Here is a 17773-nt window from a genome sequence, read left to right on the forward strand (position 1 = left end):
GAAAGAAAAAAAAATTTATTTAAATTCCACTGCAAATACAAAGACTCCTATCCTAAAAAGAAAGATTGTTCTGTAAGGTCATTTTGATTCCTTTGTTTAATCCTCCACTTAACCCATTCTGTGCACTATGAAATATTTCATCAGAGTTCCTTCTGATTGCTTTTTTTCTTTCTCTTCTTTCTCGTATTAAAGAAAAATAGCAACCGTGTAGCTCTCTGGTTTACTAATTTTCTGGTATTATGCAAATTGACTCACTTGCTTTCCACAGAATTTATGCCCAAAAACCCAAGGTTGTTTAAATATCTAAAGAAAGATTGAAGCTGGTAATTTCCTTCTTTATTGTGTGGCCCTGAACTAGAAGAGCGGTGATAGGAGGGGTGTGGTCGCTTAGTAAACCTCAATTTAGTTCTGGCTCATGTGCAATTTCCTTTTCTATCTAAATTCAAAGAGCAGGAGATCTTTGCTTTAAGTCTTGCAATGCCTGGGTCTGCCCCTGTGCGACTATGGTAATTTATCCTTCTCACTGTTTGGCTACAGAACCTAGATCAGACTCTTTGGAAGGTATAAACATTAGATGCTGGTCAAAGATTAGGCCTTTAATTTTATGCTAGTTGATGGTTCTTTTGTATCTCCTCTTATTAACAATAGGATAGAAAACCACAGCAGTTAAAGATCTAGGACTTGCTATTGTGAGGACTAGCAAGTGCCAAGAAAAATGTTGTTAACCCAGAAGATCTAAATAACTGCCTTTTTAGCCCAAAGGTCATACATTATGCAACATCAGGCCTGGAAGCAATTCTCTTTTCTGATGCTGGAAAGCATTTGTCCCAAATAAGTCAAAAGCAGCGTAACTTAAAATTACATTATTATTATGATATGATTTTAGTAACCAGTGGTCTGGAAATTAGCAATGATTCAGCCAAATCGAGCATTACTGATTTCAGGCTTTATAAAATCATCTTAGGAATGATAGGTTTATGTATTTGATGTTTCACAAGAATTCATTAGGAGCTTGTTAACTCAGGGGACTTTGCTAAGTGCTCTTTTGACAGACTGTTATCTGAAAAGACAGTTTACTGAGATGAAGATTGAATAATCTTTCTGAGATTATTTAATAAAAAAGTTATGAATAAGGAAGAAACAAATATCTTCAGGTCACTGCATTACATTTACAGAATTAAGGATTTCCTACAATTATTAATGCCAAGATGGGTTCAGATGAGACACAGACTCATTATGTACTATTCTATGGCATTCTTTGGCTTTAAAGTTGCTGATGAAATGTCTCTATTAAATATCTATCTAGTCTTATTTCTAAAGAGTCATGGAAGGATTAGAGCATTGGACTGGAAATTAGGACTGTTGTTGATTGTGTTTGTTTCTAGTCTTGTTCTCTTACTAAACACAAACTTTTGGTCCCTACAACATTGCAGACATTATGGTAGGCAATGGGTTTACAGAGATGGAAGATACATTCCCAGCTCCAGTGCATCTGGTTTAACTGGATCCTTTTCCTGACTTCCTGTGTAACTTCGGACGTTACTTACCTGCTCTAAGTCTCCATGTAAAATGGGATTAGACCACATGGTTAGTTTGTATAGTTTCTTTGCCCTGCGGAACTGAGGAGCCAGGTTTTGTAGAGAATGTTTTATCATTAAATAAATGATAAAATTATTTATTTATCAGTTAGAATTGTGAATATCTGTTCACATAGTTACCTCTCCCAGGGTGTGACCTAATTCACAGCGCCTCAGGGCAAAGCTCCCTGTTATTCCCACAACAACAAATATCTCAATTTTTCTAGGAGTCATTATCCTTCGATTCTCCTTGTCCCTCCCCTTCCTTCCAGTCCTGTTGACTCTCCTTTCAAAACACATCTAAATACATCCATTTCTCTTCCCCTCTCTAACTGCCACTATAAGCCACTATTCTCTTTCACCTACACAACAGAAACAGCCTCCTATCTGGTCTCCCTGTCCCTACTGGTGCTCCCCAGTCCATTCACCACAGAAGCAGCTTTTTAAAATACAAATACGATTGGATTACTTTTATGTTAAAAACAGTGCAGTCCATTCTCATTTCAATGAGAATGAAATCCAGCTTCCTTAACCCTGCAGTAGAAGTTCTATACCTGGCCTCTGCTTTTCCTTTCCTCTTCATCATGTATTCCTGTCCTCTGCTCATTACACTTTAGCCCTGTGCTAGCTGGCTACATAGCCACTAGCCTTATGTGGCTGTTGAGCACTTGAAATGTGGCTGCTCTGAATTGAGATATGCTGTGAGTAAAGGACACCCCTGATTTCAGAGACGTGGTATGAAAGGAAGTAAAATACCTTGTTGATAGCTTTTATATTGAATACATGACTATGATAATTTCTTTTGATCAGATATACGGGCTCATAAAATATTGTATTGAAATTAAGTTCACCTATTTATTTTTTACTGCAGTCAACAAAGTTTACTACAAAAATTTAACTTATATACATGGCTCACTCATATTTCTATGTGAAAGTGCTACCCTAGCCACATAGACCTTTCTGTCTCAGGCTTCTAGCCTCTCTAGGTCGTTTCCATTAGCTGTTTCTGCTGCCTAGATTGTTTTGTAGCTCTTTCAAGGACTGGCTTTTTATACTGCAGATCTCCCCTTAACCAATGTAAAGTAACTGCTCAACCAACTTTGAGCAACTTCACCGCTTTACCATGCTTTTCTGTTTTAAAGCATAAGGCCTGTCACTGTCTGCGATTTTGTGTATTTCCTTGTTCCTTTATTATATTCCCAACTCCCACAGTGCTTTATATATTATGGTACTGATGTTTTTAAAAATTGGTAAATAGCATTGGAAAAATAAAAAACTGGGGGTTTTTTTTGTGTGGTTTTTTTGTGTGTGTGTGTTTTGTTTTTTTTTTTTCTGAAATCTTTATACTTCCAGTCAGTTGCTGGCAGGAACAGATTGAAATTAAGCTCTAACCCCACTGCCTAGAAAATGGTAGTCAAAGTTTAAAAGTGTGAGGGAAAGGGAAAATGAACAGCAGTTGCCTTTTTCTCTTCCTAATGGGTGTATATTTTTTCTCATTGGAGTGGGGGTGTGTAGGGAGTGGGAAGGGAAGGGTCAGGGAGAGAGGAGATGGGTTTAGTGCCACAATGAATTCCTACAGTTTTATTTTAGTACCTTTAGCTCATAATGAATATTAGATACAGTTCTATAAGTTTATCTTGGTCTGATTTATTATCACATCATATAAACAATATATGGGTTTTTTTTCTCCTGAATCTTTTTGGTGAATTGGTATTCCTATTAAACATACCTCCTTCCCAGACCACGGTGGATTTTCAAATTTATTTTTAATTTTATTTTTACTCTTTTTTGAAATAACTTCAAATTTATAGAGAAGTCATAAGAGAAATACAAAGAACTCCCAGATTCACCAATTGTTAACATTTATCCAGATTCACCATTTGCTAATATTTTGCTACATTTGCTGTTTCATTCCCACCGCCTGTATAGACACATTATTTTTTTATTCCTGAACCATCTGAGAATTACTTGCAGATATTATGAGTTTTTATACTAAGTATGCATGTTTCCTAAAGGCAAGAACATCTCTTACATAACTACAGTATAATTACGAAATTTAGGGGCACCTGGGTGGCTCAGTTGGTTAAGTGTCTGACTTCGGCTCAGGTCATGATCTCACGGTTCGTGAGTTCAAGCCCCGTGTCAGGCTCTGTGCTGACAGCTCAGATCCTTGAGCCTGCTTCGGATTCTGTGTCTCCTTCTCTCTCTCTCTCTGCCCCTCCCCCACTCGTACTCTGTCTCTCAAAAATGAATAATTAAATGTTTAAAAAAATATATCAATTACCAAATTTAGGAAATTTAGTATCGATATGTATATGATATGGATAATCTATATTCAAAATCTGTCCATTTTTTCCAGTAATGTGAACAAGCATATTATAAGAAAGACTGTTGAAATAGACCTTTCCTTTCTTATGGATGGTATAGGTTTGCTTACTGAATTCCCTGATTGGAAATAGGATAAAGTGAGTATTTGGTCATCATAAACATTTTATTTTTTTAATCTTCCCTTTGAACTCTAAATTATCTGTTTTAACTGACTCTGTAGTGTTTGCATGAGTTCATAGGGAAAGATAGGGGGAGGAGCTGGGGCTAAGTAAACCGGTCCTCTCAATAAGGAACAGGATTGTCTTTAGGAATTTATACTGCTAAATCCATGCAACACGTTTGGTTTTCTAAGCCTCTGCCAAAAGATGCTGGAAGCAGTTGAAGATAAAATGTACTATTGGCTACATTTAACTCAAATTCTTGTCTTGCTGCTTCTTTCTAGCCCATGACTGAAGAGTTACACAAACAACAGAAGCTGAATTCGGATGAGACCATTATAACTCCGCAGTCTGTATCTGATTCCCACTTGGCAGAACTCCAGGAAAAAATCCAGCAAACAGAGGCCACCAACAAGGTATGATCAATCCAGGCCCTGAGTAGGACTTGGAAGATGGATACTGTGTATTCCTGTTGTTCTAAGGGATTTTTTTTTGTTTTTGTGTGCTGGGTTTTTTTGTTTTTTTTTTTTTTAAGTTTCTTTCTTTTGAGAGAGAGTGCGAATGGAGGAGGGGCAGAGAGAGGGAGAGAGAGAAAATGCCAAGCAGGTTCTGTGCTGTCAGTGCAGAGCCCAACTTGGGGCTTGCTTGATCTTGGGAACTTTGAGACCATGACCTGAGCCAAAATCAAGACTCAGATGCTTAACTGATTGAACCACCCAGGCACCTGGGCGCTCTAAGGAATATTTGATTAAAAGTGTAGTTCTTGGGGTGCCTGGGTGGCTCGGTCGGTTGAGTGTCCAACTTCGGCTTGGGTCATAATCTCATGGTTCGTGGGCTCAAGTCCCACGTCAGGCTCTGTGCTGACAGCTCAGAACCTGCAGCCTGCTTCAGATCCTGAGTCCCCCTCTCTCTCTGCCCCTCCCATGCTCATGCACACTGGCTCGTGCGCGCTCTCTCTCTCTCTCTCTCTCAAAAATAAACATAAAAAGTTTAAAAAAAAAAAAGGCTTGAATGCAGTCTTTACCTGTGGAAGGCACTGAGACAAGAGGTTTGTGCTTTTGATTTTAGCTTAACTTCTCATCCCTTTATAGCCCAAGGATTCTAACATTTATTTAGGAGAAAATTGTAACAGTTCCCACAATTTGGATAGTGAGCTTCTGGCCTCGTGTACCCCTGTAGTGTTCTGTCCTGTCCTAGATAGCAGAACTCCTTGGTCTTTGTGTAAAGGATCCACAGTGACTCATGTAGACAGGTGGCCATTACAGCTGCCCATCACAGAGAAAGTTCGAAGTGCACAGTGCAGAAGAATTGAAGCAATTGAGTATTGAAGAATTTCATATTATCTGCTACTTTGTCTTGATGATTGACCTAGGACTTTAATGGTTACTTTCTGTGGGGGGAAAAAATAACAAGGTAATATTCTCTAGGAAATCCTTTAAACCTAGATTTGAGCAAAGACTTTCTGGTTGCATCTGAGGTTAAAAGAAATCATTTTCTTTTCTGAATTCAGATTCTTCAGGAGAAACTGAATGAAATGAGCTGTGAACTGAAGTCAGCTCAGGAGTCATCTCAGAAGCAAGATGGTACAATTCAAAGCCTCAAGGAAACTCTGAAAAGCAGGGAAAATGAGGTAAATATTTGGCAGTTGGGGACCTCTGAGGAAATGATTTGTTCCATCAAGGTAGACACATACTCTGTATTTTATAGAAACAGATCATCAGACTGACAGATCTTAGCCTAGAAAAACTGGAGTATAATCAAAATTGGTATTTCTAAAATCTATACAGGCAAGATAATGGAATTTATTTTTAGTTTACTAACATGCTTGGTACTCCCTGTCTCATTTTCAGACCGAGGAGTTGTACCAGGTGATTGAAGGTCAAAATGACACAATGGCAAAGCTTCGAGAAATGCTGCACCAAAGCCAGCTTGGACAACTTCATGTACGTGAGGGTCAGACGTAGATCAGCAGGCGAGGCTCCTGTTGAGGACTTGCCATTTTTGGTGGCAGTCTTAATTTTGTTGGTCTTCTTCGCTGCTCAGTGCTTGCCCTTCTTGTGATTATGCTTTTTACTCTCTTTTCAGAGCTCCGAGGGTGCTTCCCCAGCTCAGCAGCAGGTGGCTCTGCTTGACCTTCAGAGTGCCTTGTTCTGTAGCCAGCTCGAAATACAGAAACTCCAAAGGGTCATACGCCAGAAAGAACGCCAACTCGTGGATGCCAAACGATGTGTGCAGTTCGTAGAGGCTGCAGCCCATGAGAGAGAACAGCAGAAGGAGGCTTCTTGGAAACATAACCAGGTAAATAAGTAATCATTTTGTGGCCAGAAGTGCTGACTTGGCCCTGATAATAACTTTTCATTAGGACAGTTTGTGTTGAACCCTTGAGTCACTCACTTGATCCAGTTAATTCAGCTCAACATTTGTTGCCCTCATGCCATGTGCCAGACATCAGGCTGGGTTCTGGAAATGCAAGTGTGAATATCACAGGCTCTTTCCTGTTCAGTTACTTGTAGTGTAGTATGAGACAGTCACAGAAACAGAATTTTAGTGTGGTAAAGACTGAAATGAGGCAAAGGAGGTATGTTTGGGTCCTAGAGGAATATACAGGAAGGGCTGAGGAAGCGAGTCTGGGTAAGGTCCATGAAGGCAGCTAAGGTTATTCCTGAAGGATGGGGAAAGGTTACCAAGACAGAATTGTGGGAAGCAACAACCAACGTCCAAGGAGTGGCATTTACAATTAACCACTTCTTTTTTTTTTTTTTTTAATAATTCATAAGTGGTTCCTTTATCTTGTTAGGTTAGAGCATATGCTATTTATTTAAAAAAAATTTTTTTAATGTTTATTTATTTTTTGAGAGAGAGAGAGAGAGAGAGACAGAGTGCGAGCAGGGGAGGAGCAGAGAGAGGAAGACACAGAGTCTGAAGCAGGCTCCAGGCTCTGAGCTGTCAGCACAGAGCCCAGCATGGGGCTTGAACCCACGAACCGTGAGATCATGACCTGAGCCGAAGTCGGACACTTAACCAACTGAGCCACCCAGGCCCCTCCCCTACCCCCCCCCCCTTTTTGAGAGAGAGAGAGAGGTAGGGGGTGGAGAGGAGCAGAGGGAAAGAGAGAATCTTAAGCAGGCTCCACACTCAGCACAGAGCCTGATAGGATGGGGCTTGATCCCATGACCCTGGAATCATGACCTGAGTTGAAATCAAGAGTCGGATGCTCAACTGACTGAACCACCTAGTGCCCCAGTTTTTGTGTGTGTTTTTTTTTTTTTTTTTTTTTAAGATTTAAAAGGATGGTAGAAATATTCTGTCCTTGAGCTTATTGTAAAGGATCCAGGTTCACAGCGGGACAGAGTTCTGCGTAAGTAGTTACATAGATCTATCATTTTTAAACTAGAAAGTAAGTATACCGAAGTATAATATGAAATTTACATCTTACCTCCATTCGCAGTTACCATTTCCCATATCCTGGTTGACAGATGTCTAGTTAAGAATGGCACTTTTTTCTACTTTATGTTTTATTCTATATCCCTTGGAAGTTTTAAGGTCTTCGTATGTACTGACCATGTGAAAATTTTAGATTGTTTAAAAAAGGGAATCTGCATCTGTAATTCAGGAATTACGAAAAGCCTTGCAGCAGCTTCAAGGAGAATTGCAGAGTAAGAGCCAACAGCTTCGTACCCTGGAGGCTGAAAAATACAATGAGATTAGAACCCGGGAGCAGCACATTCAACACCTAAACCATAGTCTGAGTCACAAGGAACAGCTGCTTCAGGTGAGTCTACACAATGATTTCAACTAAAACTGGGCTCACAGAGCTCTGAAATTTCTGTCCATGTAATTTCAAGATGTTAGGCCACCTGCCTGTGTCTAGTACCTGTTACATGTAGAACACTGAGAGATAGGAACTGGGAGGATTCAAAATAAATAGAAAGTACAATTCATGAACCACCAGTGCTACCCAGCAAGTGTAGGAAATAATAAATATAGACCCGAAAGTCTTAAGCAATAAACATTCAGCAAATATTTATTAAACACCTCTGTGAACCAGATACTATGTGAGGTGCTAGGAAGACAGAGAAGATATGACCGCTGCTCTCAGTGTAGTAGGTCTGTATACGAATGTCTAGTTACTTAGATGATAAAATGAATGTTTTAGGGAAAATATGGAACAGTAAAGACAGTGACTGCCACCTGCTCTAAGCTTCAGTCCCATCGAATCCCTTACATTTTCCTCATCATACAATTTTTTCATAGTGTGCACATATTGTGCCTACATTTTTTCTCTGATAGAAATACCTCCACCTGAAATTCCTAGTCCTTTAAGGTTCAAAGCAAACGTAATCTGTTTTGTGAGATCTTTAGTGACACCTTCAGGCAGATGTAGACAGTGCATCCTGTAGCCGCACACAAATACAGACACACATATATACATTTATACAAATACACACCTATACGCATGTATGTGTCTATACACATATATATATGATGTGGAGTAGTTAAAGATTTATATGCCTGTCATCTCAGCTAACCTGTGTTTTCTTTGAGAGTGGTCACATTTTGTTTTTTATCCTAAACAACAAATTCGTTGGCAAAATGTTGGAATTTGGTGTGTAATGGACAAATGAATAAAGGAAAACATTTTTTGGTCTCATCAGGAATTTCGGGAGCTCTTGCAGTATCGAGATAAGTCCGACAAAACCCTTGAAGCAAATGAAATGTTGCTTGAGAAACTTCGGCAGCGAATACAAGATAGAGATGTTGCTCTGGAGGTATGCACCTTAATTTTGTTTATGGCACTGTGGATTATTCCATTTACTCAGGTACTGTATGAATATGGGTCTACTTAATTTGCTGCTTTTTGAATTTGGTTTTTCCTTCCTTTATTTTATTTTTATTTTTTAATTTTTAATTTTTTTCAATGTTTATTTTTGAGAGAGACAGCGCGAGTTGGGGAGGGACAGAGAGAGGGAGACACAGAATCCAAAGCAGGCTCCAGCCTCTGAGCTGTCAGCACAGAAATTGGCGTGGGGCTCGAACTCACAAACTGTGAGACCATGACCTGAGCCAGAGTCGGATGCTCAACTGATTGAGCCACCCAGGCGCCCTGTGTTTGGAATCTTAATGAATGAGTGTGATCACAGTAGTGAATCTGAAGGGGCTTTAGGATCCTTCCTCTCCTTGCAGCGGGCTATAGATGAAAAGTTCTCCACTCTGGAAGAAAAAGAAAAAGAACTGCGTCAACTCCATCTCGCTGTGCGAGAGCGAGATCATGACTTAGAGAGACTGCGTGGTGTTCTTTCCTCTAATGAAGCTACCATACAGGTAAGAGCACAATCTGCCATGACTTGGTATCTCTGTCCCACTTGGATTTCTAAACCTGAAGCATCAACTCCTTCTGTCATTTTCTGAAAACCAACGTATTTGCTTTATAAGAAAAAAATACAAAAACAAAACCAGTAATCATTAGTTCCACCATTATAGATTAGGAAGTGAGAAGTGTTAGTCTACTGTGAACTTTGCAGGAGGAAGCAGTGAATATAGATTTCTAGACATCTTTTTTTTTCTTTAATATCTTTTTAATGTATTTATTTTTGAGAGAGAGAGAGGGCTCACAAGAGGGGGAGGGGCAGAGAGAGGGAGACAGAGAATCCTAAGCAGGCTCTGCACTGTTAGTGCAGAGCCCCATGCAGGGCTCAAACTCACTAACCGTGAGATCATGACCTGAGCTGAAGTCGGACCCTTAACGAACTGAGCCACGCAGGCATGGCGACTAGACATACTTCTGATTTATTTCTAATTCTTGTCAATATCTGTACACTTTTTACATAAGCATTGCCAGGGTACAACTGTTATACTGTTGTTTTCTCTCTAATATTATATACATGTCCTTCTATAGCCACGGTCAGAACACTTGCTTAGTAATATTTCCTGTGGGCTCTTCTTGTGTATGTATTTTAGAGTTTATACATTTGACCATCTGCCACTTCTTTTTTTTTTTTTTTTTTTAATTTTTTTTCAATATTTATTTATTTTTGGGACAGAGAAAGACAGAGCATGAACGGGGGAGGGGCAGAGAGAGAGGGAGACACAGAATCCGAAACAGGCTCCAGGCTCTGAGCCATCAGCCCTGAGCCCGACGCGGGGCTCGAACTCACGGACCGCGAGATCGTGACCTGGCTGAAGTCGGACGCTTAACCGACTGCGCCACCCAGGCGCCCCGACCATCTGCCACTTCTTTTTTTTTTTTTTTTTTTTCAACGTTTATTTATTTTTGGGACAGAGAGAGACAGAGCATGAACGGGGGAGGGGCAGAGAGAGAGGGAGACACAGAATCGGAAACAGGCTCCAGGCTCTGAGCCATCAGCCCAGAGCCTGACGCGGGGCTCGAACTCTGCGACCGCGAGATCGTGACCTGGCTGAAGTCGGACGCTTAACCGACTGCGCCACCCAGGCGCCCCATCTGCCACTTCTTAAAGAAGTCCTTCACTTCCTCTGTAGCATAACCTGCTTCCTCAAAACTACTTCATTTATCATACACATTGTATTTATTTCTCTAAAAATTAGATGAGAGTTTCCAAAACCAAAAAAATATATATACATATATTAGTATGGCATCTTTACATTAGATACTAAGGTTTCTCCTATTGCAAAAAAAATCTCAATTTAGGAGACATTTCAAGGTGGATCAAGTTTCTTGTTTATCCTGAGGAGTGTGGGGTGCCCTTTCACTTACAGTTGCTTTCTTTGTTACTGCAGAGTATGGAGAGTCTCCTCAGGGCCAAAGGCCTGGAAGTAGAACACTTATCTGCTACCTGTCAAAACCTCCAGTGGCTGAAAGAAGAAATGGAAACCAAATTTAGCCATTGGCAGAAGGAACAAGAAAGTATCGTTCAGCAGTTACAGACATCTCTACATGACAGGAACAAAGAAGTGGAGGCAAGACTTTAGTTACTTGAAGGCAGTTGGTTTAGTGATGGCATAATCTGTCTTGGATTAGGACTCTTGAGGTCTGGGAGACTAGTGACCCAAGTCTCGAATTCTATTCTGTGCCTGGGCGAGTCATTGGCTTTCCCTGGGACTTTTTTTTCCTGCACCTATAAACTCAAGGTGACAATTATCTTTCTCAAATAAGTCATGTGAGAATTGATGAGAACAGAAACATCCACCTTTAATGTGAGAGCTGGCCTTTTTTAGTTAAAGTGCTCATGTTTGTTAGGCACTGTGTTAATTGCTTAATGAATGCTAACTCATTGAATCTTTACAAGTCTATGAGGTATATATATCATTACTCCTCTTTTACAGACCAGGAGACAGGCTTCTGAGATGAGACTTATCCAAAGTAACATAGTAACTGACAGACCCAGGAAGCAGCCTAGGCAGTTTTAACCACCATGTGCTCCCTCTCAGTATGGAAGGAGGAACTTCGTCACCATGCTAACATAGGCTCATTAGTCTTTTTTAGCCTATGGTTTTGTGTTTCCCCCATATAAGTTATACTGGGGAGAAAATAAATAAAAATGAACTAAGTGTCCATTTATCTTTATCTGGGGTTAATTATTATGGACTCTGAGCAAATAGGGAAAGGGCTTACTTCAGAAAACAATAAGTAAGTTGCCGTTACAAGTATTTTTCTATATTGTTCGTGTTCATTCACTGAGCACGTGTTTACGGTCTTTTGTGAGCCGGGCCCGTGCTGGATCTGGAGAAACAAAAGTGAGTAAAACAGGATACTTGCTCTCCAGGATCCCATAGCTCTTTCTTCTATAATAGATTTTTAAAGAATAAACCCTTTGATATGTAGTAGAGGGCATTCTTTCCTCCAAAACTTACACCGTCCCTTTTGTGTTAGGATCTTAGCTCAACGCTGCTTTGCAAACTCGGACCAGGACAGAGTGAGATTGCCGAGGAGCTGTGCCAGCGTCTGCAGAGAAAGGAAAGGCTGCTGCAGGAACTTCTAAGTGATCGAAACAAGCAAGCAGTGGAACATGAAGTAGAGATTCAAGGCCTGCTTCAGTCTATGAGCACCAGAGAGCAGGAGAGCCAAGTAAGGACCAACACACAGACCAGAACAGCATGGGTGCATTTACCGACTATGAATAGGAAGCTTTTGAACATCGTCATGTGTGTGTGTGTGTGTGTGTATGTGTGTCATTTTATACTCCATTCGTGAGGATTTTTTCCTTCAGTCTGTTACCTACACTATAGTTTCATATCAGTCACCAAAACGTGCGATATTTTTAGAGCACTTTGCATTTAGAAGGCTGCCTAAACAATACACATACCCATTAACTTCATTATGTACATTTTCTTTTCCTTGATATTCTGATAATTTTCACATACGGGGTTCTGGAGTGTTATGGTTTTGATTCTAAATGATCAAAACTTGATGATATTTTGGGGGCGCCTGGGTGACTCAGTCAGTTGAGCATCTGACTCTTGATTTTGGCTCAGGTCATGATCCCAGGGTCATAGGATTGAGCTCTGCACTGAGTGTGTAGCCTGATTAAGATTCTCTCTCTCTCTCTCTCTCTCTCTCTCTTCCCCTCTCCCCCACTCGCTCACTCGCTCTCTCTCTAAAACAAAACAAAAAAAAACCTTTAAAAAAAAAACTTCAGTGATATTTTCTGTTTCCAGCCAAGGTATGGGAAAACTTAAACTTCACATATTTTTTCTTAATTCTTATAAAAACTGAATTCTCTTAAGAGGAAAACAGACTGGGTTTTTTTTAAAGGTCTTGATGAGAAGAAATAATCTTATAATAATATGGGATGATCTTAAAATACTGGTACACAATTTTTCAAAAGGCAGTTCTTTTTTTTTTTTTTTTTTTTTTTATTTATTTTATTTTATTTTTTTTTCAACGTTTATTTATTTTTGGGACAGAGAGAGACAGAGCATGAACGGGGGAAGGGCAGAGAGAGAGGGAGACACAGAATCGGAAACAGGCTCCAGGGTCTGAGCCATCAGCCCAGAGCCTGACACGGGGCTCGAACTCACGGACCGCGAGATCGTGACCTGGCTGAAGTCGGACGCTTAACCGACTGCGCCACCCAGGCGCCCCGCAAAAGGCAGTTCTTAATTTATCCTTATTCGCAGATATCTTCCTCCTCAAGGCTAGAGAGGTGAGCTGCATTTTAGGGACCAGTCGTTCGAATCCCCCCAGACAGCTTTAGGGGGCACCAGATTCTTATCATTTGACCATAGCATTCTCTAATGCTTCCTTATATCTTGAGATAGTTCTATTCCTTCTCTAATTCTCAGGCCCCCTGAAGTGATTATACATTTCCTTCCTATTAAATGAGATGTAGAAATTGCTTCTGGAGTAGACCTAACGGAATCACTGTGAATCATTTAAGTCTGGCAGGAGGCTAACAAAAGTCTTTGTGTGAGTTTTCTTTTTAACCCTTTGTAATTTGAAAGAATTAGTACACCTCAGAAGTACTGTATGCTGCTGAGAGTAAAATAATGGAAGCTAGGAGGTAACTGTGAAATTACAAACGATCATTTTAACTCCAGAAAAAGAAAAAGGGTTGTATTCTCCTAGATCTGCTTCTTAAATTTTACATGCAGGAGAAATTGCCTGGATAGCTTTTTAGAAACATAGATTCCCATGCTCACTCCTGGGGACAGAAACTAGGAGAGATAGATAGTACTTAAGAATTTGCATTTCTTACAAGCTTTCAGGTGATGGTGATGCTGCTAGTCCATGGGCCCCACTTGGAGGACCATTGCCGACAACAACACTACTAGAGAAAGAATTCAAAGCCAGATCATATATATGACCCAAGAGATTTTGTATGTTACTTATCCTTTTTCCATAATAATTTCCATAGATATTTATTAAGGTGAATTAATAACGTACTGTTAGCATCTAGATGGTTATGTCCCAATCCCTAAAGGGCCCGAATCTTACCAAAATTGTAAGGTTATTCTTTTATTTCCCTTAGAGATTATGACAAGAGCTCTGCTTCTCGTTTAAAACAGTAGTTATTGTCCTCAGAAACAGTTGGTGCTGAGACAGCTAATATAGTTCTGATTCATCACCTTATACCCCCAGTAATTTTAGTCTTAGTTTATTATTTCCAGATTTTCTGATTAAATGCAGACTTTTTAAAAAAATTTTTTTTTTAGCGTGTATTTATTTTTGAGACAGAGCATGAGGGGGTGCAGAGAGGGAGGGAGACACAGAATCTGAAGCAGGCTCCAGACTCTGAGCTGTGGGCGCAGAGCCCAGCGCAGGGCTCAAACTCACAAACCGCAAGATCGTGACCTGAGCAAAGTCAGACACTTAACTGACTGAGCCACCCAGGCACCCCTAAATGCACACTTTTAATGTGGTAAAGGTCATGAATAATGTTCTAGATCCTTTTCCTTAATGTGCCATCATCTGTCTTAGAAAATTGGGATTTGAAATTAAACAAAACCGTGTTCAGTGGTTTGGAGGTTCAGATTCTCCAGATTGTATGGTCTGATAAAAATGTCTCTATGTAATTGATTCATTGGATAAATACGTATTGAGTGCCTACTGTGTGCCAGACACTGTTCTGGGTGCTTGTGATTCAGTGCTGAAGAAAACCTAGAACCTGCCCTTAGGACATCCAGTTGGGGCAGAGACAATAAACAGATCTATCAGATAATGGTAAGTGTGTTGTAAAACACTTAGCAGGATGAGGAGAATCAGGAGTAGAGAAAAGATCACTGTCTTAGATAGGATATGCAGAGGAGGCCAGTCAGAGAAGGTAGCAATAGGCAAAGATGTAATTGGAGCAAAGCAAGCGAACGTTTGGGTAGAGAACATCCAGGCCAAAGGCACATGTGTCCCAGAGTGAAGGACATCTACTCTGGTCCACCTCAACCAGAATCTTCTCACCTTAGCCTGATAGAGTTCTGGCAGAACCCATTTCAGACTGTGCTGTCTGTAATAGATGACTTCAGTTCAGGTTTTCCAATGTTCAGCTGTGTTTTTCGCTATAAACTGAAAGCAAGGAAACTATTTTGAAGGGCCCCACTGGCTTTTGATAAATAACTGGCTTTAAATGAATAACGTCGTAACGTGAATTTTGTTTTCTAATGTTCCATGTGATTTCCTTACCAGGCCTCTGCAGAGAAGATGGTACAGGCCCTAATGGAAAGAAATTCGGAATTGCAGGCCCTGCGCCAGTATTTAGGAGGGAAAGACTTCATGGTGTCCCAAGCACTGATCTCTAACCAACCCACTGAAGTTACCTCCAGCAGCCCCCATCTTGGAGATCAGACTGATCAAGTAAGAACTATGTACTTGTGTAGATGTTGATGCCAACTGCCTTTCCTTTTTGTGTGGGAGGCAGAAGTTTGATCTTTTTAATACCTTTCCAAGTCCTTGTCATTGTGATCATGGTTCCTGCACTTTCCTAAATCCCCTGACTCTTCCAATTTTTAGGGTTCCGTGCATATACCCTCCAAGGATGATGGCATTTCATTGACTGCCAGAGGGGATACCAGTATAGCCAGGTCCTCATTAGGTAAGTATCAAATTTAATTTCACTAAGAAACCTTCCATCTTTTCTTCCTGTAACTCTGTTAATAGGTGTGGCCAAGACTCTCTTTCTCTTCTTACCTTAGTGGAAAAAAATGTTTAGATTTCCCTAAAAGGCTGAAGACATGTCTCTTTAGAAAGAACTGACCTTACCTTACATTGAATTGACACTGTTGTTCTGGGTACACGGTTCGGCCCAGGGAAACTGCCTCCTGATTGTCCTTTTCACGTAGTTTTGCAGGGATTCAGAAATGCAGGAGGTAGTGTTTCCCAACCTACACAGCAAGACCATGGGGCTGACACCTTCTCCTGGATGTCTTTCGGGCAGTCCCTGTCTACTCACTGTAACTTGGCATAACTTTTTTTACATGTCGGGGGCGGGGGGGGGGGGGAGGGGGGGGATGGGCAGTGTGCATTAAGCTGTTTGCCAAGATCACAGCCATCTAAGTAAGAGACAGTGGTAGGCCTTGAACTCCCCCAAAACAGCTGAATTCTGTGCATAGTAGGAACAAAACTTATACTGAGTGCTTGGGATTACAGTCTCTGACTTTCATAGAGCAAAAGGCCGGGATCTGTGGTAGCTTCCCCCCCTTTCTTAACATCAAGGAAGATGTTTCCCCAGTGAGTTCTAGAAATAGGGGCTTACCGTCATTAATGAAGTGGTGATTATAGCGCTATAATAAGAAAGGTTGTGGACTTTGATAATTAACTTACGATCTTTAAATGATATTAAGAATGTAAAAACTTTGTTTCTGTGTTACAGTGTTAACTATTATGCAATTCCATAGATAAGTCACGCGAGTAGTTATTTTTTAGTAGGAAAACTTTGTTAGTCAAAGAGTAATGGATGCTGGATTTGTTTATTCCCTATTTACCTTTTTTCAAAAACTACCTTTCTACAATTTTGTATTTTACAAATTTCAAACTTATAGAAAGGTGGCAAAAATAACACATATACACTTGTATTAAGATTCACCCCCTGTTAACTTTTTGCCACATTTGCGTCCTTAATTTATATGCATACACGCAGATATAATGTTAATTTCCAAGCCATTTAAAAATTACTTAGGTATCCTGACACTTCATTTCTAAATACTTCATTACGTATTTCCTAACAGCAGGGGCATTCTCCTGCATAACTACAGTATAATTATCACATTCAGGAAATTCAACCTTAACATAGTCCTGGTACCTAATGTACAGTTCATATTCAGAGTTCCCATTGTCCCCGGAATGTCCTCGATGGCTGGGTTTCTCCCTCCAGGGTCATGCATCGTATTTACTTGTCATGTCTTTGTAGTCTCCTTTAATCTGGAACAGTTTTCTAGTCTTTTTTGACATAGGCATTTTTGAAAATTCTGGGTCAGCTCATGGCCCTCAATTTGGCTCTGATTATTTCCTCATGGTTAGATTCAAGTTTAACATTTTTGGCAAGAATACTACAAGGGTGATGTCTTTCTCAGTGCACCACGTCAGGAGCACATGATACCAGTTAGTATTATCCTTGGTTAAGGTTGTATCTGCTGGATCTCTCCATTGGGAAGGCTCATGTCTCCCTTTGTGTTAGTAATCTGCCAGACTAATATCTTAGTTGGCAGTTCTGTTTCCCCACAGTCACTCACCCAGGGGTTTAGCATCTTTCAGCCTTGCCTGAATCAACTATTATATTACATTGATAGTTTAAAAAAGTGATGTCTGGGGCACCTGGGTGGCTCAGTCAGTTGAGCATCCTACTTCAGCTCAGAACATGATCTCATGGTTCGTGGGTTCAAGCCCCACATCAGGCTGTGCTGACAGCTCAGAGCCTAGAGGCTGCTTTGGATTCTGTGTCTCCCTCTCTCTGCGCCTCCCCTGCTTGCACTATCTCCCCCCGCCTCCCCCCCCCTCCCCCTCCCCAAACAAACATAAAAAATAATAATAATAAAGTGATTTCTATTTCTAAAATTTCTTCCTTAATTATTAGTGTATGTTCCTTTACAAAGAAGCTCTGCCCTTTCTGTATTCTCCCCACTCCATTTTTTTATATCAATGTGTTCTACTAGATTCTTTTTTTAAAAAAACACATTTTATTGTCTATTTCTGTTATTATTCCATTTGATGCCCAAATTATCCCAGATTTGGCCAATTGGAGCCCCTTCTAGCTGCTCCTCTGTTCTTTTTGGTATTTCCCCATCAGTTTTTCAGCACTTTTACAT

General features: G+C 40.4%; 1 protein-coding gene across 26 annotated transcripts in view; it reads left to right on the plus strand.

Annotated features, from left to right (window-relative positions):
• LOC122481033 (myomegalin-like) overlaps positions 1 to 17773 on the plus strand; it is a 225493-nt gene that overhangs the window by 147929 nt on the left and 59791 nt on the right. For all 26 annotated transcript variants that reach the window (XM_043575981.1, XM_043575985.1, XM_043575984.1 and 23 more), the window contains 11 exons: positions 4348 to 4479; positions 5574 to 5693; positions 5914 to 6006; positions 6149 to 6361; positions 7677 to 7835; positions 8719 to 8832; positions 9248 to 9385; positions 10820 to 10999; positions 11913 to 12107; positions 15159 to 15326; positions 15483 to 15564. In XM_043575981.1, the coding sequence (XP_043431916.1) occupies positions 4348 to 4479; positions 5574 to 5693; positions 5914 to 6006; positions 6149 to 6361; positions 7677 to 7835; positions 8719 to 8832; positions 9248 to 9385; positions 10820 to 10999; positions 11913 to 12107; positions 15159 to 15326; positions 15483 to 15564 (1594 nt within the window). The remainder of the gene's footprint in view (positions 1 to 4347; positions 4480 to 5573; positions 5694 to 5913; positions 6007 to 6148; positions 6362 to 7676; positions 7836 to 8718; positions 8833 to 9247; positions 9386 to 10819; positions 11000 to 11912; positions 12108 to 15158; positions 15327 to 15482; positions 15565 to 17773) is intronic.

Source organism: Prionailurus bengalensis, chromosome C1 (genome assembly GCF_016509475.1).
Source record: "Prionailurus bengalensis isolate Pbe53 chromosome C1, Fcat_Pben_1.1_paternal_pri, whole genome shotgun sequence".
Lineage (NCBI taxonomy): Eukaryota > Metazoa > Chordata > Mammalia > Carnivora > Felidae > Prionailurus > Prionailurus bengalensis.